The sequence below is a fragment of the Phocoena phocoena genome, chromosome 1 (genome assembly GCF_963924675.1).
Source record: "Phocoena phocoena chromosome 1, mPhoPho1.1, whole genome shotgun sequence".
Lineage (NCBI taxonomy): Eukaryota > Metazoa > Chordata > Mammalia > Artiodactyla > Phocoenidae > Phocoena > Phocoena phocoena.
Window position 1 is genome coordinate 35,519,862 of NC_089219.1, and position 24,815 is coordinate 35,544,676.

At 44.5% G+C, this 24,815-nt stretch overlaps 1 protein-coding gene across 1 annotated transcript; it reads right to left on the bottom strand.

Annotated features, from left to right (window-relative positions):
* Window positions 1–656: 656 nt before the first annotated feature.
* On the bottom strand, window positions 657–3,222 carry HYI (hydroxypyruvate isomerase (putative)). The gene is made up of 8 exons (XM_065885742.1): window positions 2,997–3,222; window positions 2,808–2,919; window positions 1,761–1,875; window positions 1,482–1,560; window positions 1,343–1,392; window positions 1,163–1,232; window positions 928–1,062; window positions 657–809 (listed from the first exon to the last, which is right to left on the bottom strand). The coding sequence occupies exons 1-8, from the start codon at window positions 3,193–3,195 to the stop codon at window positions 676–678; spliced, it is 894 nt and encodes a 297-aa protein (XP_065741814.1). The 5' UTR covers window positions 3,196–3,222; the 3' UTR covers window positions 657–675.
* Window positions 3,223–24,815: the final 21,593 nt, after the last annotated feature.

The following is a 24,815-nucleotide window of genomic DNA, read 5'->3' on the forward strand; positions in this document are numbered from 1 at the left end:
CGGGCAAGACTGGACACTGAGGGATGCCAGTCGTTGTGTGAATGTGTCTTGGGGACCTGGTAGCAGGAGCTGCCCTCTCTAAACACTCACTGCCACTGACCAGCCCAGGGATCCAGAAGGTCCGGTCACCTCCCTGAGGTGCCCATGCCATCTCAGGTCCCTGGGCCCTTCCAGAAGGAGAATCCTCCTCCCTTCTCACTTGGTAGAGTCCGGGAATTCTTCACATCAGGTGGCACATAGACCCCTTAGAGTTCCTCTGCCTGAATCCTGCCCCTCTTGGGGCAGGTCTTGGCTTGCGGTCAGCCACCCGCCTTCCCCACCCCCATCTTGAGCCCTGTGGTCTTCACTTCCCACGGGGACATCATTGCTGGACAATTGCCACTAAGACACCTGGGTTCCAATCCCAGCTCTGCCTTTGAAGCATCTGTGACCACGGGTGAGTCCCTTTGCTCTCGGACCCTTGGTTTCTCATCTGTACGTGAGGTGGTGAGCTCGAAAGCTCTCCCATCTCCACAGCAACACTGGCACAGACTGGAGGACTTGAACGTGAGCTGTATGTCCCTTCTCTGCAGGAAGGAAGTGACCCAAAGAAACTGAAAAGTTAGGCACTGTGTGTCCCTCCCCCTCCCCCTCCAATACCACGCAGGTGGAAACCTTCAGCAGATTGTCTTTAACTCAGAGGAGACTCGGGATGCCCAGCTCACCATCCCAGAGGCGCGTGGCTAGAGCGCAGGACCTCACTGGCCAGACTGGGCGGCCCCGCTTATCCCAGTACGAACGTAGCCGACTCAAGCCCTCTACCGTGTCTCCTGAGGGGAGAGGGACCCGAGGCATCTCAACCCACGAGGAGGAAAACAGCCCCTGCCCGACACCTGTCCCTCCAGAGCCCCCTCCCCAGGGCCAGGCCTGGAGCTCAGCCCACCTCACCTCGAGGTTGGTACTCGCAGCCCACAAAGCCTTTGTAGCCTTCATCTTCCAGCAGTTGGAACAGATAGGGGAAGTTCAGCTCTCCAGGGCTGCCGGGTTCCCCTCGGCCTGGGACCTGTGCCACCTGCACGTGCCCTGGGAGCAGATGTGGGCAGATGTGGGGGGGGTAGAAAGAGTGGGAGGACAGAGGAAGCAGCATGGCAGACTAGGAAGGAGCCAAGAAAGGGGCCCTCACCAACGAGGGGCAGGAACTCCCGGATGTTCCCTGTCAGGTTCCCGTCCATGATCTGCCAGTGGAATATGTCCTGGGGCAGAGATTCCGAGTCACAGACCCTGCAGGCCACACCATTCTGCCTGGATTTGGAGAACACAGGCGCACGGGCCCTCTGAGAAGCACTCCCCCTCTCCCACTTACCATCTGTAACTGGAGGTTGGGTCTTCCAACTTTCTCTAAGATGGCTGCCGCTGGGAGAGAAACCGGGGAGGGGGCCATGAGACTCAAGGAGGGCGCCAAGAATCAAGGGACAGGAGGAGACACAGGGCTGGGGTCCTACCCTGCTGGGGCGTATCCAGGAAGTACCGGGGGTCCGTGATGCGGGTGTTGATGGGCTCCAGCAGCCTCACAAGGTTCTCCTAGCACCAGGCAGGATCCGTGAGTAGAGCTCTCCCTAAGGTTTGTACCCCCTCAATCACCGATCAAGCCCATCACCAATCCCTCCGGCCTGGACCGGGGCCCAGCCTCTGTGCCTCACTGTTCTCCCCACTGTGCATCCCCTCCACACACACACACATTCATGAAGCATGTGTGTCTGTATGTGTTTTCACCGTCTCACCTGAGCCAGGACCCCAGCTGCGTGCCTCAGGTTCTCCAGAAAAACTGTATCCATTTCATCCCTGACTGCTGCTCGATCAGCCCCCTGGGGCACTCGGCCAGCCATCAGGTGAATCCTGTGGGGAAAATGGGCCTGGAGGGGGCTGTGGAGTCCATCCTCGAAGCGCGAGCCTTCACTCCGTCGCTCCCTGGGTGCACCTCTTCCAGCTGCTCTCCCATCATGCCGGCTTCCCATCTCCCCAGGTCTCTCACTTAGCCCCTCCTGTACTTCCAAATTCTCCTTTTCCGTGCCCCTTCTCCTCATGCCTACAAACATGATTCTCACCTTTAAAAAATTACTTTGACCCTTACCCTTCTCAGGAATTCCACGCTGCTTGTCACGCCTCCTTGCATCCGTTTCTTAGCTTCCCATCTGTTTTCTGCACACACACTCCTCCACCCCCTTAATAACCCCTTGTTGCCAGTTCCTTCTCAGCCTGGTTGCTCTGTGCAGGATTTGACATTTATGAGATCAGTCCCACTTTGAGTCCCCCTCACTTCACCACCTGATCCTTTTCAGCCACCTCCAAAGCAGACAGGTTACTTTTCCAGCCTCGTAAACTCTGCAGAACACACCAAGCCCCTCTTGCCTTTGGCCCCTGCATCCTTGACGGGAATGCTCCTTACCTCAAGCAAGTGCCCACTAGAGACCCACTACTTACTACCTGTAAGAAGCTTTCTCTGATCCCAGACAGAGTTACTGCCTACCTGCTCCCACAGCCTCCTTGAACTGACCTGTCCTCAAATGGATCACTCCGTTTGTTTACTGTGCTATCTATCTCCCAGATCAGACTAAGCTCCCAGCATGGGATCCCTGCATGAGTTGAGCAAGAAAGAGTTGCAAACTGAGAGTGACACACAACAGATGAAATACAGGAGGCAATTTACAAGGGACCCGGACGGAAGGGGCGAAGAAAGGCCAGTGCGCTCGGACCTCTGAGCCTCTCAAGCCTCGGCGGCCTGTTCTCTCGCGGGTCATGGGGGCGGGGGATTGGAGAGAGGAGGATACCTAGGACAGCCCAGAGCCTTGGCGTACACCACAGCCTGCTCCAGCCCATCTCGGAAGGCCGCCTGCCTCCCGGGAACGGCCCCCAGCCCCATCTCCCCTTTCTCTCGGTCTCCTGCGGAGAGAATGGACCTCAGTTCCCGGCTCTCTCTCCCGGCTCGCCCCGCCCAGGCCCGGGCCCCCACGGCGCACCCGGGGGCGTGTTGATCAGCACGAGCTGTAGCCCCACTTCCTGCGCCGTGCGCGCCAGCGCCTCCGGCGGCTCCCCGTACGGCCAGCCGACCTCGGCCGCCTTGAAACCTGAACTTCCCGCGGCCCGGAGCCGCGCGGGGAGGCTGGGGAGCTCGGGGAACAGCCACGACACGTTGGCCGAGAAGCGCAGCGGAGCCATGGCCGGCCAGGAGCGCGCCTGGGGCAGAATCCGCGCAGCCGGAAGGCAGCAGCCGCAAGGCAGCAGCCGCGGGCGGGGCCGGGGAGGGGAGGGGACTGAGGGCCCGAGTGGGGGGCGGGGCGGGGCGGGGCGGGCGCCGAGGCGGCGGAGGTGCCCGGCCCCGCCGGGCGGGGGCGCGCTGTCGCCGCGAACTGGGTGCCGGCTCTCTCCGGCTGGGAAAGCCGTGCGTCGTAAAAACCGCGGACTGGCCAGAAAAGTGCACTTTCCCTGACGGGAGAGGGCGGCGCGCGGAGGAGGTGCGGGCCCAATTAACGTGAAGGAGCGTGGACGCTAACAAACGCTTCGTGTTTTTCCTTCATTATAACCAGAGTACCTGTTCATTATGGAACATTTGAAAGTGTGTGCCGCACCACTCACCCGTTAACTTTCCCGTACAGAGCAAAAACTAAACACGTGCAGTCTTTTCTTAGAAAACCCTGATAATAGTGTATATGCGATTTTATGGCATATTATTTCGTGAGCATTTCCCGTGAAAACCTTGAATTAGCTGCTCACTGTTCCGCACCTGGACATCCCAGAATTGATCATGCTACTCTGTTGATGGTCATTAGGGATTTCAACGTGTGTGTGCGCGTGCGCTACAAAAGCACTTTAATGCACTTCTTAGTCCCAACTCTGAATCGTTTTCTTAGGTTTCTTTTGTAGGAACAAAGTACGAAGTCCTTCATAAGGAAAACTGCCTCCACCCCAGGACTCCGCACTGAGCGGCTGTGGGCGGGCTGTCCCCTCTCAGCCCCGGCTGATTGGATCACGGAAAGACATCTGATCCAAGGGCAGCCAATCCATAGAATAGTCCAAGACCCTTGATTTGTCCAATTTGGAAAGATAGTCTGGCCAATCAGGCTCCCCCTTGGAGAGTTCAAACAAGGAAATACTGAGAGCCAAGTGGGAGGTGGGTTTGCCGGAAGATGACTGTGGCTGAAGAAACTAAATAAGCGGGAGTCAGGTGGTAAAGAAAAGCTAGAGCAGAGGGGGTGGGAAACTGAGCACTATGAATAGGGGTAGCACGTTGAGATACCGCTGCTGCAGAGTTCTCAGGACTGGCCAAACCCACGGCAGCTCCCAGGTCTACACTTCCCAAGGCCAGGATGTTTAGACTTCCCCGGGTTTCTGTGTCTGTAGCCTCTTAACGTTTCTTCAGATCATTCAAATGAATTTATCAATATTTCAGCCACACTAAACCAACTGAATGGGCAGATTCCAAGTTGGGTGAAAAAATAGGAGCATGCTTAAGTTCTTGACGACTGTTCGAAATGGCTTTTCAAAAATATTGTCAGTTTACACGTGGACAATACATTCATAGACGTCATCTTGATCTGCTTCCTGTACTAGCTTTGACAAAAAGCAGCTTGAAGTGCAACATCAGGAGAACCCAGCGTCCACTGTCTTCCTGTCACTGCTCTCCGGCATCCCAAGTCGGGCTCACCCAGGCACCTGGGGTCCAGGCTCAGCTCAGAGTGAATGCAAGTGCCTGGCAGGTACTGTTTCTTCAGCTCTGCCTCCAAGCACGGATTGCCACCAGCTATGACTGATCACCTGATTTCTTGCCCCCCTGCAGCTGGCAGTATACTTGGAAATCAGACTCCTCCTGGAACGTGTTTCTTGGGTACTGTCCAATCAGGATGTGACCTCACTAAGTTTAACAATCCCAACTTCAATCCCAACTTCATCGTGTTTATGATCCATTGTTGGCAATACAGAATAACATCTAAGGTAAGTAATTCCTTATTAACACTTCACTGTAAATCTGAGTATGCAAATTCTATTTAAGACTTTCAAAGCACCACCATCTGCTGGGGTCTGTACCAGAAACAAAATTTGTCCAGCCTCCAATGGTTCCACTCCTTTTTCGCTTGTATTCCCTGTAGGGCAGCAGAGATGATGTATAAGCTAGATGTGCGTGACTCACTTTTCCCCTTAATTCCCTTACAACCACCTTTACATAATGTATCAAAATATATACAAGAGAGGTACAATGCCCATGACAATTATTTTCTTTAGTCACCATTTGTCTATATCTTAACCCACTTTGCAACAGAAGCATTACACGAAGTTATTACAAATCTTGATTCTTTGCATTTAATTTTTAATCAAAGAACTTGTACAGGTATGATGATCAGTTAAGATAACAACAGCTTGTAAATAGTTACGTGGATAATGGCTGACACTTGCACATAGAGTTCAGAGTCGCATTTGACCACTGGATTGCACTTGCCAATGTCATAAAAAATATTACAACTAATATGGGGAATGCAAATCAAAACCTCAATGAAATTTCATTTTATACTTTCCAGATTGGAGGGAAAAAAAAAACACCTTAAAAGTCAGACAATAGCAAGTATTGGAAGGGATCTGGAACAACTGCAACATTTATTCACTGCTGATAGGAGTATAAATCACTACAACCACTTTGGAAAATAATTTGGCATTATTTCTTAAAACTGAGCATTCATATACCTTTGATCCAGCGGTTCCTTGCCCAGGTTTATCTCCTGGAGAACATCGTGCACGAGTGTACCAGGAAATAATTCAGTGATGTTCATAGCACCACTATTTATGTAGCAAAAGTAAGGAATTAACTCAAATGTCCATTGATAAATGTATAGATGTGTTGTTGTATAGTCCTACAGTGTTGTTTATAAAAGTGAAGAAAAAGCTGGTGACTCAAATGGTAAAATTGAGTTTGCTCTTGGATTAGAGTAATATATGAAGAGCTTAGTGATGTTTAGGTCGAATTGAAAGCATCAGTATGAACACATCGAATGGATAAATCTCAGAAACATAATCGTAAGTGAAAGAAGCAAATCACAGAGAAATATATACAGTATGATTCCATTTACGTGAAGTCAAAAGCAGGGAAAACCAAACAATATCTTGTGCAGGGCTACAAACATCTGTGGTAAGACTATAAAGAAGAGCAAGTGATAATGACCACAAGATGATAGTGACCTCTGGAGTGGGAGGGAAGGGAGTGGCATTGGAGACTTCAAGAGTAATGGTTGTCCCCTTTCTCTGGTGTGGTGTGATCACACATCTTTGTTTTTATCACTACTCTTTATATCTTACATATATTTTATAAATATCATTTTGTATCTGGTTCATATTTAATAAGAACAAAATTTTAAAACTTTCTGTATGCATTATTACCACCTGTTAGCACATTTTCTATTAACGTCCTCATTGTAGTATCATGAGAATCTCAAGGTTTTTCTACAGACTCAGCTTGTTTGTATTAGGCCAGAATTACTACTTTTTGGATTCAATGTGTCACTGCTCAAGCTAGTGGTCTTTGATTGTATTACCTGCTCAGAACCTGTGCTAGGCAGCCTGTGAAATGGTCCCCAGTGATCTCCACATTCTGGTCTCCCTGCCCCCTCTGCTTGAATATGGGCTGGACCTCGAGATTCACTTCAAACAAATAGAATACAGCAAAGCTGGTCCAATGTCACCTCAGAGATTAGGTTACAAAAAGGCTTTGGCTTGTGTCTTGGGTGCCCTCTCTCACTCTTTCACTCACTTGCTCTAAGGAAAACCAGCTGCCGTATTGTGAGCTGCCCTATGGAAAGAGCTATGCCAAGGGGCTGATGCAGCCTGTGAATGAGCTTGGAAGCAGGTCTGCTCCCACTGAGCCTTAAGATGACTGTGATCCTGACCAGCACCTTGACTGCAGCCTCATGACAGATAAGGTTTGAGTCAGAGACATCCACCTAAGGCACGCCCAGATTTCTGGCCTACAGAAACTCTTTGATAGTAAACATTTGTCATTTTAAGCCACTGAGTTGTGGGGTAATTTGTTAGCGGCAATAGATATCTAGTAGAGGTTCCCTTTCTTCTTCTGGGAACTGTTCCCTTGTTTGGGGGAATTATCACTTTCACCACTTCTTCATCTTAAGTGTGAATAGATGCTGTCATCTTCTTATAAGATCCTCTCTTCCCAGTCACAGTAATTGGTCAGTGAGTGGGCACCTGACCCAAGTTGGACCAACCAGAGTACCTGTTATAGACATTGTAGATTGCCTACCCCACATCTGTTGCCTCTTTTCTCCTTCTTAATAGAACCATACCTCATGGGGACATTCAGGCAGAGAGAATAGAAATGATGTACAGAGAGATGTGGCAAGAAAAACCGAGAGAGGCGTTGTATTCCCTTGGAACATCTGTAAGGAAATCAATCAAGCTAGCCTTCCTGCTTCATCTTAATTCTTTCCAAAAAAGAGATGTCTCAGAACTAACTTGCTTTTCCCATCCCAAGACCAAGCATTGTGCACATTTCAAAAAACACCTGGTGCTTTTGGTAAGAAGCAATTTGAAGACCTGGACCCTGGGCACTTGGGCTATGTATTTATATCATTTCATGAATTTATATCATTTCATATAGCTGGTAGTGGTGAACTGGATGACTGATAGCAACTTAGGGATCTCAGTGTCTCTGAGGGAGTCTTTATCTTTCAAAGTCATGAGTTTATGCTGATGATTTTTATTTCGCCCGATCTTCATTAAGCTCTTTCCTACCTTCCTCTAATACAAGAGCATCTTCATTTCTATTTTAACTTTCTTATTTGAGCTCCCAGCCTTTTTATCACTTTTATACAGCATGTTCAAATCAGGCTCCATATATCATGTTATATATTTTCACATCCAACCATGTGTTCAGAATCTAGTGTCACTTTATTATTTGTTTGAACCATTGAGTCTGCATTTCTAAGGCTTCGGAATTTAACTTTCCCACTTTACTCAATTTTACCAGTAATAGTCCATATCACACAGATTCACGATAGCTTGTCAAAAAGGAAACTAAACCTTTGGTAAAGTTTTTCTTTCATAGGGTATCCAAGTATGTCATAGGGGAATATTCGTGATACATCTATTATACATTAGGACTCGATAACTAAAATTTCAGCACATTTACACAGAATCATTTCACACACACAGTACATTGAATAATAACATCATTATACAAAACAGCATTGAATCACTTTACAAAATTTGTGCTTGCATGAGCGATCACTATATTCTTGGAAGAATATAATAATATTTGCTGTTCCATGTTATACATCCTTATCTTTAAAAGGAGGCTCCTATAACTGGCCCTTATCTTTAGTTTCTGTTCTATTACTGGGTGGCTGGATTGCATCCAGAAACTCTTCTTGTGCCGTTGCCCTACATATGCATGTTGTTAGGAACACATGAAGGCTCTTGGCCATATTATTTAATAGAGTGTTAGCTAATTACATTCCCATCCACATGCAATCTTTAAACTTAAATACAACCAGTGAATGTATGACTCAAAGAGAACAAGTGTGGATAGTCAGAAAGGTTTTTTTTTCATGTTTAGGATTTTGAAAAATCTCAATAACCCTAACTACAGAATCTTATTCTTCCCTTGTTTAATTTTTACACTCATGAATTCTACCCATGGTATTAGGTATATATTTTTTGCAACTTGTTTTTTTTATCCACTTAGCATTATACATAGGAGGTCTTATAGGATGTCTTTCCTTTGTGGGGGGGAATATATATATATATAATTATTTATATATATAAACTCAATCTGTCTTACTGTTCTCCCTTTCTTTGGCCATTCTTTTAACTGCATTTTATTCCAGAATATGAAATTTTTTTTTTTTTTTTTGTGGTATGTGGGCCTCTCACCACTGTGGCCTCTCCCGTTGCGGAGCACAGGCTCCGGACGCGCAGGCTCAGTGGCCATGGCTCACGGGCCCAGCCGCTCCGCGGCATGTGAGATCTTCCCGGACCGGGGCACGAACCCGTGTCCCCTGCATCAATCATCAGGCGGACTCTCAACCACTGCGCCACCAGGGAAGCCCCAGAATATGAAAATTTTATCCTTCCCCTATTGATGGACAAAAGATTGCTTCCAATTTATCAGTATTACAATAAACATCCTTGTACATGCCTTTCTGTGTGTGGGTACAAATATGAATATTTCTCCAGTATATCTCTCTGAAAGTGGACTTGCTTGGCCAAAGGATATGCACGTTTAAAGTTCTAATTCACTGCCAAATTGCCCTTCAAAACGCTTTATCAGTTTACATTCGTACTGACAGCCTATGAGCGCCTGTTTCCCTGCATCTTCATCAAGGCTGGATTCTTGCCAATCTGAAGCGGGGGGAAAAAAACATTTAAAAAAATCAAATCGTTCATTATGGCTGAAGTTGAACATCTTTCCAGATGGAGTGCCACCTTTCTACCAGGCTTCGCGTTCCTGTTTGGAAGAAGGTCTGCCCTCTATAGATGTCTCTGGGCGCCTGCCCCGCCTTCTCGGTCTTTCCCAGGGGAAGGAGAGTGACTCCTTTGTCAGAAAGGAGGCGCCAAACTGCTCAGCTCAGTCCCATCCTCCCTTCTCTCTGTAAAAAAGCACACTCCCTACCCTACCCCCCTCTGCCGTAAGTTTTACAGGAATAAACCCTCACAGGGCTGACCTCAGGGGTGAAATATTAGCAGCCTGCTTGCCTAGCAGACCTAAGCCATATTGTCCAGTGTCAGTTGTAGTGGTAATAAAGGTAATATTTGTATCTCCATCTGCCATACTCCCCTGCCTATCTCTTAATAGGTTCTTGTATCACTGAGTCCAAACAGAAAACAGATGGCACACTCAAATTAGGATAATTCAGAAGATTGAATAAAGGGACTATTTATGAAGGCGTGGGCAGGCGTAGGGGAGATACATGGGATAGTGAAGCAACCTAGGGCTGGGAACAGCAGAGCTGTTACTCCTCCTAAGCCTGAAAGGGTGAAGGGGATGGGGGCATGGGGACTGAAATCCGGGAGGAGAAAGTCGTGCAGAGATAACTGTCCTACGAGGAACCGAAGCCCTCAGTTGCAGGACACGGGCAACCTGAGGCAGCCTGTAGGGAGGAAACCTGAGAAATAAATACCCTACCTGACTCTCCTTCTGCCCTGTAATCTCCTGCTGGGCCTCCCCACTAGATAAACCAACCAGAGCCCAAGGACAAGGGAACCCATTGATGGAGCCAACATCAGTCCCTCTGTTTGGGCAGAAAGCAAGGAGGAAAACAGAATGAGGGACAAACAGGAAATATCTAGCAGGGCTCTCCTCTTTCCTCCCTCAGTATGCCCTCTCATTCTTCATCTGGGTGAAAAATTCGCATCCCCATCAGCGGGATGCACAAAATCCCACTGACTACCATTTTATCAAGAGGCGATCTCGATCCGGAAAAACCTCTCTGGAAACCTAAACCTTTACTACTACTAGTGTTCTTCAAATAAGGAATCGGGTTAAAGTGAGGAGAGGTGTGGTAGGCAGAATCCGGAGATAGTCTCCCCAGATTCCTGCTCCCGGGTGTACACACCTGGAGTGTGTTTTCTCTGTTTTTCAATCAAATACTAGTCTAGATACTGCTATGAAGGGATTTTGCAGATGCAGTTAAGGTCCCAAATCATTTATGAAAGGGAGACTAAGCTGGGTGAGCCTGACCTAGTCAGGAGAGCCCTTAAAAGGCCCAGGGCTCTTCCTGGTGAAAGAGATTTGAAGTTAATGCGTGAGAAGTTGTCCATTGGTGGCTTTGGAGATGGAGAAGGAATATGGGTGGCCTCTAGGAGCTGAGAGTAGCCCCTGGCTGACAGCCAGCAGGGATAAGGAAGCCTCAATCCTTTGGCCACGGGGAGCTGAATTCTGCCACAACGAAGTTAGCCTGAAAGAGGACCCTGAGCCCCAGATGGGAATGCAGCTCAACACCTTGATTTCAGCCTTTTGAAACTTTGAGCAGAGAACCCAGCCATACATGCCACGCCTGGACTTTTTTTTGGCCGCGTCACGTGGCTTGCAGGGTCTCAGTTCCCCCACCAGTGACTGAACCCGGGCCATGGTGGTGAAAGCCCAGAATCCTAATCAGTAGGCCACCAGGGAACTCCCTGCTCCTGGACTTCTGCCCTACAGAGCTGTGAGCTAGTAAATGGGTGTTGTTTTAGGCTGCTGAATTTGTGATAATTCGTCAGATAGCAGTAGAAACCCATATGGGAGCAAACAGTAAAGAAACATAGACACAGCTGTTACGGTCTGCATTTTTGGAGCCAGTAATAGGGCCTAAATTGGTAATCACAGCTGTCTTCTTCCAGCACTCAAAGCAAGTTCCCTTTGCCCTTTCCAGCACCGCAGCTGGATGAGTTTCTTTACCTGGTGGAATGACACATGCCTTCATTGCTGTAGGATCCAAGTCTTTGGTGGTCTTGACAGTATTGGGTTGTCAGTTTCCACTGACCAGAACTTTAGAGCAAGAGAAGAATCAGAGTTGCCCTAAACCAAGTCCTTCTCATCCCCACGGTGTAGCAGCAACACAACTTTCCCTGGTGATCAGGATCAGCCACCTCAGCCAAGCTAGAGAACCTCTCCTCTGACTGCTTAGTGGCATGTGGAGCCTAAAATGAACAGGGGAAATCTCAGCTTCTAGTTCACTGGAACCATGACCATGTTTCCTGGCAGAAGAATTTACTGCTGTGGACACTAGAAGCTTCAGATCCACCAAGCCTTTGGTTGCAAGGATGGAAAACAAAAAAGTCTTCTAGTGAATGATTAGGTGAAACAGTGAGAGGGACCACTCCCAGAGCCCTTTGTTCTCTGGCCACGAATCCTGCCATGGGGGAGATGGCACCAAAAACTGACCTCCGGTTTAGAACATATACTGCTGGAAGGGTGTTTTCTTCCCTCTGGCACTGTAACCGAGTGCTTAGTAATCCACCTCCCGTTCTCTCTGGCTGTTTCATACTAGGTGATCAGCCACGTGATAACATCAGTGAATTTCATGGGCATGAGCCTGTTGCCACACTTGTTTTGTTTTTTAATTTAATTTATTTTTATACAGCGCATTCTGACTAGCCATCCATTTTATACACTTTATACATGTCAATCCCAATCTCCCAATTCATCACACCACCACCCCCAGCACCACCACTTTCCCCCCCTTGGTGTCCATACATGTGTTCTCTACATCTGTGTCTCTATTTCTGCCCTGCAAACCAGTTCATCTGTACCATTTTTCTAGGTTCCACATATATACGTTAATATACGATATTTGTTTTTCTCTTTCTGACTTACTTCACTTTGTATGACATTCTCTAGATCCATCCACATCTCTACAAATGACCCAATTTTGTTCCACTTTATGGCTGAGTAATATTCCATTGTATATATGTACCACATCTTCTTTATCCATTCATCTGTTGCTGGGCATTTAGGTTGCTTCCATGACCTGGCTATTGTAAATAGTGCTGCAATGAACATTGGGGTGCATGTGTCTTTTTGAATTATAGTTCTCTCTGGGTATATGCCCAGTAGTGGGATTACTGGGTTGTGTGGTAGTTCTATTTTTAGGTTTCAAGGAACCTCCATACTGTTCTCCATAGTGGCTGTATCAATTTACATTCCCACCAACAGTGCAAGAGTGTTCCCTTTACTCCACACCCTCTCCAGCATTTGTTGTTTGTAGATTTTCTGATGATGCCCATTCTAACTGGTGCGAGGTGATACCTCATTGTAGTTTTGATTTGCATTTCTCTAATAATTAGTGCTGTTGAGCAGCTTTTCATGTGCTTCTTGGCCATCTGTATGTCTTCTTTGGAGAAATGTCTATTTACGTCTTCTGCCCGTTTTTAGATTGGGTTGTTTGTTTTTGTAATATTGAGCTGCATGAGCTGTTTATATATTTTGGATATCAGTCCTTTGTCCGTTGATTCCTTTGCAACTGTTTTCTCCCATTCTGAGGATTGTCTTTTCGTTTTGTTTATGGTTTCCTTTGCTGTGCAAAAACTTAAGTTTCATTAGGTCCCATTTGTTTATTTTTGTTTTTATTTCCATTATTCTAGGAGGTGGATCAAAAAAGATCTTGCTGTGATTTATGTCAAAGAGTGTTTTTCCTATGTTGTCCTCTAAGAGTTTTATAGTGTCCAGTCTTACATTTAGGTCTCTAATCTATTTTGAGTTCATTTTTGTGTATGGTGTTAGGGAGTGTTCTAATTTCATTCATTTACATGTAGCTGTCCAGTTTTCCCAGCACCACTTATTGAAGAGATTGTCTTTTCTCCATTGTGTATCCTTGCCTCCTTTGTCATAGACTGGTTGACCGTAGGTGCGTGGGTTTATCTCTGGGCTTTCTATCTTGTTCCATTGATCTATATTTCTGTTTTTGTGCCAGTACCATATTGTCTTGTTGACTATAGCTTTGTAGTATAGTCTGAAGTCAGGGAGTCTGATTCCTCCATCCTCGCTTTTTTCCCTCAAGACTGCTTTGGCTATTTGGGGTCTTTTGTGTCTCCATACAATTTTTAAGATTTTTTGCTCTAGTTCTATAAAAAATGCCATTGATAATTTGATAGGGATTGCATTGAATCTGTAGATTGCTTTGGGTAGTGTAGTCATTTTCACACTATTGATTCTTCCAATCCAAGAACATGGTATATCTCTCCATCTGTTGGTATCATCTTTAATTTCGTTCATCAGTGACTTATAGTTTTCTGCATACAGGTCTTTTGTCTCCCTAGGTAGGCTTATTCCTAGGTATTTTATTCTTTTTGTTGCAATGGTAAATGGGACTGTTTCCTTAATTTCTCTTTCAGATTTTTCATCATTAGTGTATAGGAATGCAAGAGACTTCTGTGCATTAATTTTGTGTCCTGCAACTTTACCAAATTCATTGATAAGCTCTAGTAGCTTTCTGGTGACATCTTTAGGATTCTCTCTATATAGTATCATGTCATCCGCAAACAGTGACAGTTTTACTTCTTCTTTTCCAATTTGTATTCCTTTTATTTCTTTTTCTTCTCTGATTGCCATGGCTAGGACTTCCAAAACTATGTTGAATAACAGTGGTGAGAGTGGACATCCTTGTCTTGTTCCTGAGCTTAGAGGAAATGTTTTGAGTATTTTACGATTGAGAATGATATTTGCTGTGGGTTTGTTGTATATGGCCTTTATTATATTGAGGTATGTCCACTCTATGACCAATTTCTGGAGAGTTTTTATCATAAATGGGTGTTGAATTTTGTCAAAAGCTTTTTCTGAATCTATTGAGATGATCATATGGTTTTTATTCTTCAATTTGTTAATATGGTGTATCACATTGATTGATTTGCGTATATTGAAGAATCCTTGCATCCCTGGGAGAAATCCCAGTTGATCATGGTGTATCACCCTTTTAATGTGTTGTTGGATTCTGTTTGCTAGTATTTTGTTGAGGATTTTTGAGTCTATATTCATCAGTGATATTGTTCTGTAATTTTCTTTTTTTGTAGTATCTTTGTCTGGTTTTGGTATCAGGGTGATGGTGGCCTCATAGAATGAGTCTGGGAGTGTTCCTTCCTCTGCAATTTTTTGGAAGAGTTTGAGAAGGATGGGTGGTAGCTCTTCTCTAATTTAGTTTGATAGAATTCACCTGTGAAGCCATCTGGTCCTGGACTTTTGTTTGTTGGAAGATTTTTAATCACAGTTTCAGTTTCATTACTTGTGATTGGTCCATTCACATTTTCTATTTCTTCCTGGTTCAGTCTTGGAAAATTATACCTTTCTAAGAATTTGTCCATTTCTTCCAGGTTGTCCATTTATTGGCATAGAGTTGCTTGTAGTAGTCTCTTAGGATGCTTTGTATTTCTGCGGTGTCTGTTGTAACTCCTCCTTTTTCATTTCTAATTTTATTGATTTGAGTCCTCTCCCTCTTTTTCTTGATGAGTCTGGCTAATGATTTATCAATTTTGTTTATCTTCTCAAAGAGCCAGCTTTTAGTTGTATTGATCTTTGCTATTGTTTTCTTTGTTTCTATTTCATGTATTTCTGCTCTGATCTTTATGATTTCTTTCCTTCTGCTAACTTTGGGTTTTGTTTGTTCTTCTTTCTCTAGTTCCTTTAGGTGTAAGGTTAGATTGCTTATTTGAGATTTTTCTTGTTTCTTGCAGTAGGCTTGTATAGCTCTACACTTCCCTCTTAGAACTGCTTTTGCTGCTTCCCATAGGTTTTGGATCATCGTGTTTTCATTGTCATTTGGCTCTAGGTATTTTTTGATTTCCTCTTTGATTTCTTCAGTGATCTCTTGGTTATTTAGTAACGTAATGTTTACCCTCCCTGTATTTGTGTTTTTTATGTTTTTTTTTCCTGTAATTCACTTCTAATCTCATAGCGTTGTGGTCAGAAAAGATGCTTGGTATGATTTCAATTTTCTTAAATTTACTGAGACTTGATTTGTGGCCCAAGATGTGATCTATCCTGGAGAATGTTCCGTGCGCACTTGAGGAGAAAATATATTCTGTTGTTTTTGGATGGAATGTCCTGTAAATATCAATTAAATCTATCTGGTCTGTTGTGTCATTTAATGCTTTTGTTTCCTTATTAATTTTCTGTTTGGATGATCTGTCGATTGATGTAAGTGAGGTGTTAAAGTACCCCACTATTATCGTGTTACTGTCGATTTCCTCTTTTATAGCTGTTAGCAGTTGCCTTATGTATTGAGGTGCTCCTATGTTGGGTGTATATATATTTATAATTGTTATATCTTCTTCTTGGATTGATCCCTTGATCATTATGTAGTGTCCTTCCTTGTCTCTTATAACATTCTTTATTTGGAAGTCCATTTTATCTGATATGAGTATTGCTACTCCAGCTTTCTTTTGATTTCCATTTGCCTGGAATATCTTTTTCCATCCCTTCACTTTCAGTCTGTATGTGTCCCTAGGTCTGAAGTGGGTCTCTTGTAGACAGCATATAGATGGGTCTTGTTTTTGTATCCATTCAGCAAGCCTGTGTCTTTTGGTTGGAGCATTTAATCCATTCACGTTTAAGGTAATTATCGATATGTATGTTCCTATGACCATTTTCTTAATTGTTTTCGGTTTGTTTTTGTAGGTCCTTTACTTCTCTTGTGTTTCCCACTTAGAGAAGTTCCTTTAGCATTTGTTTAGGGCTGGTTTGGTGGTGCTGAATTCTCTTAGATTTTGCTTGTCTGTAAAGCTTTTGATTTCTGCATCAAATTTGAATGAGATCCTTGCAGGGTAGAGTAATCTTGGTTGTAGGTTCTTCCCTTTCATCACTTTAAGTGTATCATGCCACTCCCTTCTGGCTTGTAGAGTTTCTGCTGAGAAATCAGCTGTTAACCTTATGGGAGTTCCCTTGTATGTTATTTGTCATTTTTCCCATGCTGATTTCAATAATTTTTCTTTGTCTTTAATTTTTGCCAATTTGATTACTGTTTGTCTCGGCATTATTCTCCTTGGATTTATCCTGTATGGGACTCTCTGTGCTTCCTGGACTTGGATGTCTATTTCCTTTCCCATGTTAGGGAAGTTTTTGACTATAATCTCTTCACATATTTTCTCGGGTCCTTTCTATCTCTCTCCTCCTTCTGGGACCCCTATAATGTGAACGTTGGTGTGTTTAATGTTGTCCCAGAGGTCTCTTAGGCTGTCTTCATTTCTTTCCATTCTTTTTTCTTTATTCTGTTCCATAGCAGTGAATTCCAACGTTCTGTCTTCCAGGTCACTTATCCATTTTTCTGCCTCAGTTAGTCTGCTATTGATTCCTTTTAGTGTATTTTTTATTTCAGTTATTGTATTGTTCATCTCTGTTTGTTTGTTCTTTAATTCTTCTAGGTCTTTTTTAAACATTTCTTGCATCTTCTTGATCTTTGCCTCTATTCTTTTTCCGAGGTCCTGGGTCATCTTCACTATCATTATTCTGAATTCTTTTTCTGGAAGATTGCCTATCTCCACTTCATTTAGTTGTTTTTCTCTGGTTTTATCTTGTTCCTTCATTTGGTACATAGCCCTCTGCCTTTTCATCTTGTCTATCTTTCTGTGAATGTCGTTTTTTTTTCCACCAGCTGCAGGATTGTAGTTCTTCTTGCTTCTACTATCTGCCCTCTGGTGGATGAGGCTATCTAAGAGACTTGTGCAAGTTTCCTGATGGGAGGGAGTGGTGGTGGGTAGAGCTGGGTGTTGCTCTGGTAGGCAGAGCTCAGTAAAACTTTAATCCACTTGACTGCTGATGGGTGGGGCTGGGTTCCCTCCCTGTTGGTCGTTTGGCTTGAGGGGACGGAACACTGGAGCCTACCCGGGCTCTTTGGTGGGGCTAATGGCTGACTCTGGAAAGGCTCAGGCCAAGGAGTACTTCCCAGAACTTCTGCTGCCAGTGTCCTTGTCCTCACGGTGAGACAGAGCCACCCCCAGCCTCTGCAGGAGACTCTCCAACACTAGCAGGTAGGTCTGATTCAGTCTCCTATGGGGTCACTGCTCCTTTCCCTGCGTCCCAATGTGCACACTACTTTGTGTGTGCCCTCCAAGCATGGAGTCCCTGTTTCCCCCAGTGCTGTCGACATCCTGCAATCAGATCCCGCTAGCCTTCAAAGTCTGATTCTCTAGGAATTCCTCCTTCCGGTGCAGGACCCCGGTTTGGGAAGCCTGACGTGGGGCTCAGAACCTTCACTCCACTGGGTGGATTTCTGTGGTATGTGTTCTCCAGTTTGTGAGTCACCCACCCAGCAATTATGGAATTTGATTTTATTGTGATTGCACCCCTTCTACCGTCTCATTGTGGCTTCTCCTTTGTCTTCGGATGTGGGGTATCTTTTTTGGTGAGTTCCAATGTCTTCCTGTTGACGATTGTTCAGCAGTTACTTGTGATTCTGGTGTTCTCGCAGGAGGGAGTGAGAGCACGTCCTTCTACTCTGCCATCTTGAACCAATCTCCCGCCACATTTCTTATGCTGTAAAATGTGTGCCCTTGTCAGAGGTGATGTTGCGTTTGATAGCAAAGTGAACGATAAGGCATTCTGTAAGTCTACAAATGATCCTGGAAGAAGAACTTCAGGCAGAGAAAACAATCGGAATATGTATTTACCCCATGAGAACCAAGCTTCACTCCCTCTAAGATAGAGGGGTCCACGGTAGCCTCCCTCCAATCCCAGTGTCTCTCTTTCTTTGTGGTGTGAAATTCAAGAGGCCGCAACTTGTCTCTCCCTTTAGAAGTTTACCCCAGATCACAGAGGCCCTAGAAACTTCCCCTATATGGTGGGTCCCCCTCCACCTCAGGCTCACATACACCTTACAAAGGCATCTAGAGTGCTAGGCAATTCCCACTCACAGGTCCAGTTAGCATAATACCATCAATGTGATGAACCAAGACGTCCTGTCTGATATCAAGATACCTGAGTTCCCCTTACATAATATGACAGGGAGGACAAGACTTGACATTGTCCTAGTGAAGATGGTAATGGTATACTATTTTCCCTGCTATGTAAATTCAAATTGCTTCAGCTTTTCCTGGAAAGAAAATGTTTTCCAGGTCAAAAGCTGAATGCCAGATGCCTGGGCTGTGTTGACTTGCCACAGTGAAGATTCCACATTTGGTACTCTAGTTGTGATTGGCATCACTACCTAAGTTTGCAGAGATTTACTCTCTTTCTCTATGTCCCATCTGGCTCTTCCACTAGCCAGATAAGTGAGTCACATGGGGATGTGCTAGGAATCACTACCCTTGCACATCTCAAGTTTTAAAGGTAGTACCAATCTCTGTAATTTCCCCAAGGTGGAAGTATTGCTTCTGACTTACCTTCTTGGTGTGGCGGGGATGGGAATGGGGGAGTCGTTTCAGGAGCTTTCACTTTGCCTCTCTCATCATAATAGCCTTCATTTCATGAGTGAAAGGACCAGTATAAGAATTCTACCCATTATTAAGTATCTCTCTTTTCACCATATATTCTGGGGGAAAAACACAGGGTCCATGACCCCATGGACACTGTATTAGACTTGGGTCAGGACTCCATACATAACCTGACTCTCATAAGTTCCCAGTCTCACTGGTGGCACTTCAGGGCTCTGGGGATCAGCATGAATTCAGATCCAATATCTTTTTCTTTTAAATATTTATTTATTTATTTGGCTGTACCAGGTCTTAGTTGCGGCATGCGGGATCTAGTTCCGTGACCAGGGATCGAACCCGGGCCCCCTGCATTGAGAGCACAGAGTCTTAACTGCTGGACCACCAGGGAAGTCCCAGATCCAATATCTGTTAACCTAAGGAAGATCATGTACCTTTCAGTAGTGCACAGTTACCTTGGTCAATGGCAGCAAGTCATTTGGGGACAACACATGGTATCTATCTGCAGCCACATTGCAGGCTCCTCCCTCAGTTGAGGGTGTCTGAATCTGTGACCTGACTTAATTAGATCTGGAAATTGGGTAAAAGGCCAAGAATACCCACCCACCCCCAGTTTCTACCCAGAAATCTAGAATTTTTCATCTGTGTTTGTCAAGCAATACCTTAACAGGCTGCCCAACTATTTCATTTCTAAAAATCTTTGCCCCAGTTCCCTAGAGATCAAAGCGCTTGGATTGCCATTCTTGGCTTACCTGGTCTCTGACAGGTAAGCATGGCCATCTTGCCCTTTCTCCTCTGGGATCCCATTATTCCCACTGAGATCAAGGGATATAATTCCTTTGCATTATCCCCAACCATCATCTCCAGTCTATAGATGACAGTCCAGTCACTGCAAGCTCTTCAAGGATTTCTTAATGCCTTCATGAGGGGAGTGTCCTCCAGGCCTTCCTGAGGGCTCTGGTTGGGGAGAATCAAGCAGGTTTACCTACGACCATCATTCTCAAACTGTGGTGATTCTGAAACATGCTGAAGTTTGAGAACCATTACTGTAGAACAGGGCTTCTCAAACTTTAATGTGCATGCAAATCACCTGGAGATCTTTTTCGATGCAGAATCTGATTCAGTATGTCTGGGGTAGAGCTGAAGCTTCTGCATTTTTTAACAAGCTCCTAGCTGATGCCAGTGCTTCTGATCTGATACCACCGTTTTGAGCAGTAATGCTATAGAGGAGAGTGTCTGATGACTCAGGAAATGGGAATATAATGGATCTATTCTATCAGTGGTCCTCAAACTTTGGGGTGTATCAGAATCACCTGAGAGCTTGTTAAAACATAGATTTCTGACCCCTCCCCAAAGCTTATGACTCTGTAGATCTGAGGTGAGGCCCAAGAATTGGCATTTCTAACATGTTCGCAGATGATGCTGATGTTGATGGTACAGGGACCACACCTTGAGAACCTGTTATCTAACATCCTTAGAATCCACTACCACACATGTTCCCTAGATCCTTGTTTCTACACCTTGGCAAAGTTTTGTAGCCTTTAAGTGCATAGGCCATCTTCTTCTGGAGCAGGCCTTATACCTCTCCATCTGGGCCTTGATATGGGCCTGAACGTGATAAGATAAGGAGATAGGACCTAAGGAGAATTGACCTCAGCTTATGAGGCAACTGCCCTGGGTGCAATTATTGTAAGGCTTTTATACAAAGGAGAGCTAGTTTTTCCAGCCAGAAGAAGAGGTTCGAAGGAGTATGGAGGGTCAGAATTTTCAGCCGTGTCATGTCTGCATCATGACTCCCTTTCCCATATCTCAGAGTTTTACTCCACCCGTCAATAACCTTGACTGGGTGTAAGAGACTTGGCAGAGTTAAGCATTTAATTGGTGTTGCAAATCTACCACCCTTACAATCAGACCCTAGGATTGGTTCTTAGCCATATTTCCTCTGCAATTAGTGGAAACAAGGGACTCCTTCATTGCTTCCATGGAGGTATTCTGGTTTTCCATGCATCTTTTTAATTGTATTTCTGTAGCTTTTATTTTCTCTTTCTCCCTATGTATACTTTTCAGGGTGGTAAAAAGAATCCAGTTGGTTCCACTATTTTATAACCACCGTTCTTACCATAGCAGTGAAGTGTCAGAGCCACTTGATCTCTTAATGCCTTGCCCTCCATCTGCATTTCATCTCATGCTGCCATCATTGATAATTTGAGTAATGATGATGCTAGCACATGCCATGGATTGCTTACTTCCTAATTCTTCCCGCAAGGTTATCACTGTGATCCTCAAATATATGAGCAACTGAATTCCAGGATCGCATTTTGAGGGACTATTTCCTGATTCCACAATTACTGTATTATTCTGAATCCAAATAGGAAACAGATGGCTCACTGAAATTAGTATAATTCAAGGAGGGTTTTATAAAGGTACTATTTATTAAGGTTTGGGCAGTGGAAGTGTATAGGGGACCCACAAGGGATAATGTGGTAATCCAGAACTAAGAACAGCAGAACGCTTAACACCCGTAAACGCTTAACACCCGTAGGCCTGAAGGGATGAAGAGAGGGAGTGGTTTCTGTAATCCTGAAGGAAATTCCGATAGAGTGGGTCAATTGGAAAGAAGCAGTGACTTTTTTTTTTTTTTTTTTTTTTTGCGGTACGCGGGCCTCTCACTGTTGTGGCTTCTCCCGTTGCGGAGCACAGGCTCCGGACGCCCAGGCTCAGCGGCCATGGCTCACGGGCCCAGCCGCTCCGCGACATGTGGGATCTTCCCAGACCGGGGCACGAACCCGTGTCCCCTGCATTGGCAGGCGGACTCTCAACCACTGCGCCACCAGGGAAGCCCAGAAGCAGTGACTTTTGATCGACGGACACAGCAGCCCAAGTGGACTTCTAAGGGAGATGTCTTGCTGGGGATCTGCATTGGCTGAACCCAACAAGAAGCCAGAAGGTGAAGAATCCACTGACATACTCCATGCAGGTCAGGCCCAAGGCAAAGAGCAGGGTGGAAAAATGTACACAGTGAATCTGGAGAGGCAAATATCCTACTAATTTTTTTCTGACACTCTTACTATTTATTTTTTCTTTACATTCAAATCTACCATTTTGTTCTTTGTTTTCTACTTGTTTCACCAAGTTTTTGTTCCTTTATTTCTCCTTTATTGCCATCTTTGGGACTAATTATTTTTTATTTTTCCATTTTTCCCTCCATTACCTTGTCAGTTTTACATTCTTTTCTTATTCTTTTAGTAGTTACCATAGAGACTGAATAATCTCCTTACATCCATATGAACTCATGTTTAGTTTAATATAGATACAGATATAGAAATATATATTTATAAATATTTATACATACACACACATACATACATATGTGTGTACACAGGCTAGTATACAAACATATGCTTCGTTACTCTGTCAGCTGAGAGGGCACCCCATTAGCAGCAAGCACAGCTAGTACTGAACCTTGGTTTCTAATGCCATTCTCAAATCAAAGAAACCAGGGCTCTTTGGAGAAATGGCTGACTAAAATTGGAACAGAAAATATACAAGATAAGCCTAAATCATCATGTAGTGCCAGAAAGTGAAGAAGTGCTTTAAAAAAAAGAAAAGGTGAGGTGGGCTTCCCTGGTGGCACAGTGGTTGAGAGTCTGCCTGCCAATGCAGGGGACACGGGTTCATGCCCCGGTCCGGGAAGATCCCACATACCACGGAGCGGCTAGGCCCGTGAGCCATGGCCACTGAGGCTGCGCGTCTGGAGCCTGTGCTCCGCAACAGGAGAGACCACAACAGTGAGAGGCCCGCTTACCGCAAAAAAAGAAAATAATAATAATAGGGGAAATTGAGTATGGGAACTCTCTGTACTATCGTCTCAATTTTTCTGTAAATCTATTCTAAAATTTGAAAGTGTATTTAAAAGACATGACTCCTTGACTCAGTACAGTCTACCTTAAAGTAGTACTTTTGTTACTTCCCAAAAAATGAGAGAAACTTATGACAGTTTAACTCCATTTACCTCTCCCTCCCCACCTTTGGTGCAATTTTTGTTATCCTTTTTTATTTCTATATCTGTTTAAACGCCACAAGACATTATTGTTTTTGTTTCTGTTTTTGTTTTTTGCGGTACGTGGGCCTCTCACTGTTGTGGCCTTTTGCGTTGCGGAGCACAGGCTCCGGACGCGCAGGCTCAGCGGCCATGGCTCACGGGCCCAGCCGCTCCACGGCATGTGGGATTTTCCTGGACCGGGGCACGAACCCGTGTCCCCTGCATAGGCAGGCAGACTCTTAACCACTGCACCACCAGGGAAGCACCCATTGTTGTTTTAAACAATTAATATTTAAACACACACCATCTATATCTATATATCTATGTACACACATGCATACATGCATACACAAAACCTCTGTGTGTGTTTATATATATACACACATATATATATACTATGTGTGTATGTGTGTGTGTGTGTATATGTATATAGTGTTTCACATTCCTTCCTGCAATACTGTGCTTCCATATAGGATTATTTTCCTTCAGCCTGAAACTCCCTTTAATAGTTTTTTTTTAACATCTTTATTGGAGTATAATTGCTTTACAATGGTGTGTTAGTTTCTGCTTTATAACAAAGTGAATCAGCTATACATACACATGTATCCCCATATCTCCTCCCTCTTTTGTCTCCCTCCCACCCCCCCATCCTAACCCTTTAGGTGGTCACAAAGCACCAACCTGATCTCCCTGAGCTATGTGGCTGCTTCACACTAGCTATCTATTTTACGTTTGATAGTGTATATATGTCCATGCCACTCTCAATTCATCCCAACTTACCCTTCCCCCTCCCTGTGTCCTCAAGTCCATTCTCTACATCTGCATCTTTATTCCTGTCCTGCACTTAGGTTCTTCAGAACCTTTGTTAGCATATGGTATTTGTTTTCTCTTTCTGACTTACTTCACTCTGTATGACAGACTCTAGGTCCATCCACCTCGCTACAAATAACTCAGTTTCGTTTCTTTTAATGACTGAGTAATATTCCATTGTATATGTGTGCCACATCTTCTTTATCCATTCATCTGTCGATGGACACTTAGGTTGCTTCCATGTCCTGGCTACTGTAAATAGAGGTGCAATGAACATTGTGGTACATGACTCTTTCTGAATTATGGTTTTCTCAGGGTTTATGCCCAGTAGTGGGATTGCTGGGTCATATGGTAGTTCTGTTTTTAGTTTTCTAAGGAACCTCCATACTGTTCTCCATAGTGGCTGTATCAATTTACATTCCCACCGACAGTGCAAGAGGGTTCCCTTTTCTCCACACCCTCACCAGCAATTATTGTTTGTAGATTTTTTGATGATGGCCATTCTGATTGGTGTGAGGTGATACCTCATTGTGGTTTTGATTTGCATTTCTCTAATGATTAGTGATGTTGGGCATCCTTTCATGTGTTTGCTGGCAATCTGTATATCTTCTCTGGAGAAATCTCTATGTAGAGTTTTAGATTGGGTTGTTTGTTTTTTTTATATTGAGCTGCATGACCTGCTTGTAAATTTTGGAGATTAATCTTTTGTCAATTGCTTCATTTCCAAATATTTTCTCCCATTCTGAGAGTTGTCTTTTCGTCTTGTTTATGGTTTCCTTTGCTTTGCAAAAGCTTTTAAATTTCAGTAGGTCCCATTTGTTTATTTTTGTTTTTATTTCCATTTCTCTAGGAGGTGGGTCAAAAAGGATCTTGCTGTGATTTATGTCATAGAGTGTTCTATGTTTTCCTCTAAGAGTTTTATGGTGTCTGGCCTTACATTTAAGTCTTTAATCCATTTTGACTTTATTTTTGTGTATGGTGTTAGGGAGTGTTCTAATTTCATTCTTTTACATGCAGCCATCCAGTTTTCCCAGCACCACTTATTGAAGAGGCTGTCTTTTCTCCATTGTATATTCTTGCCTCCTTTATCAAA

Coding starts and splice junctions, on each gene's coding strand:
- HYI (XM_065885742.1), bottom strand. CDS start 3,195: ATGGCTCCGCTGCGCTTCTCGGCCAACGTGTCGTGGCTGTTCCCCGAG. Junction 1,393..1,481: donor CCTGGATACGCCCCAGCAGG/GTAGGACCCCAG, acceptor TTTCTCTCCCAG/CGGCAGCCATCTTAGAGAAA. Junction 1,063..1,162: donor GGAGTTCCTGCCCCTCGTTG/GTGAGGGCCCCT, acceptor ATCTGCTCCCAG/GGCACGTGCAGGTGGCACAG.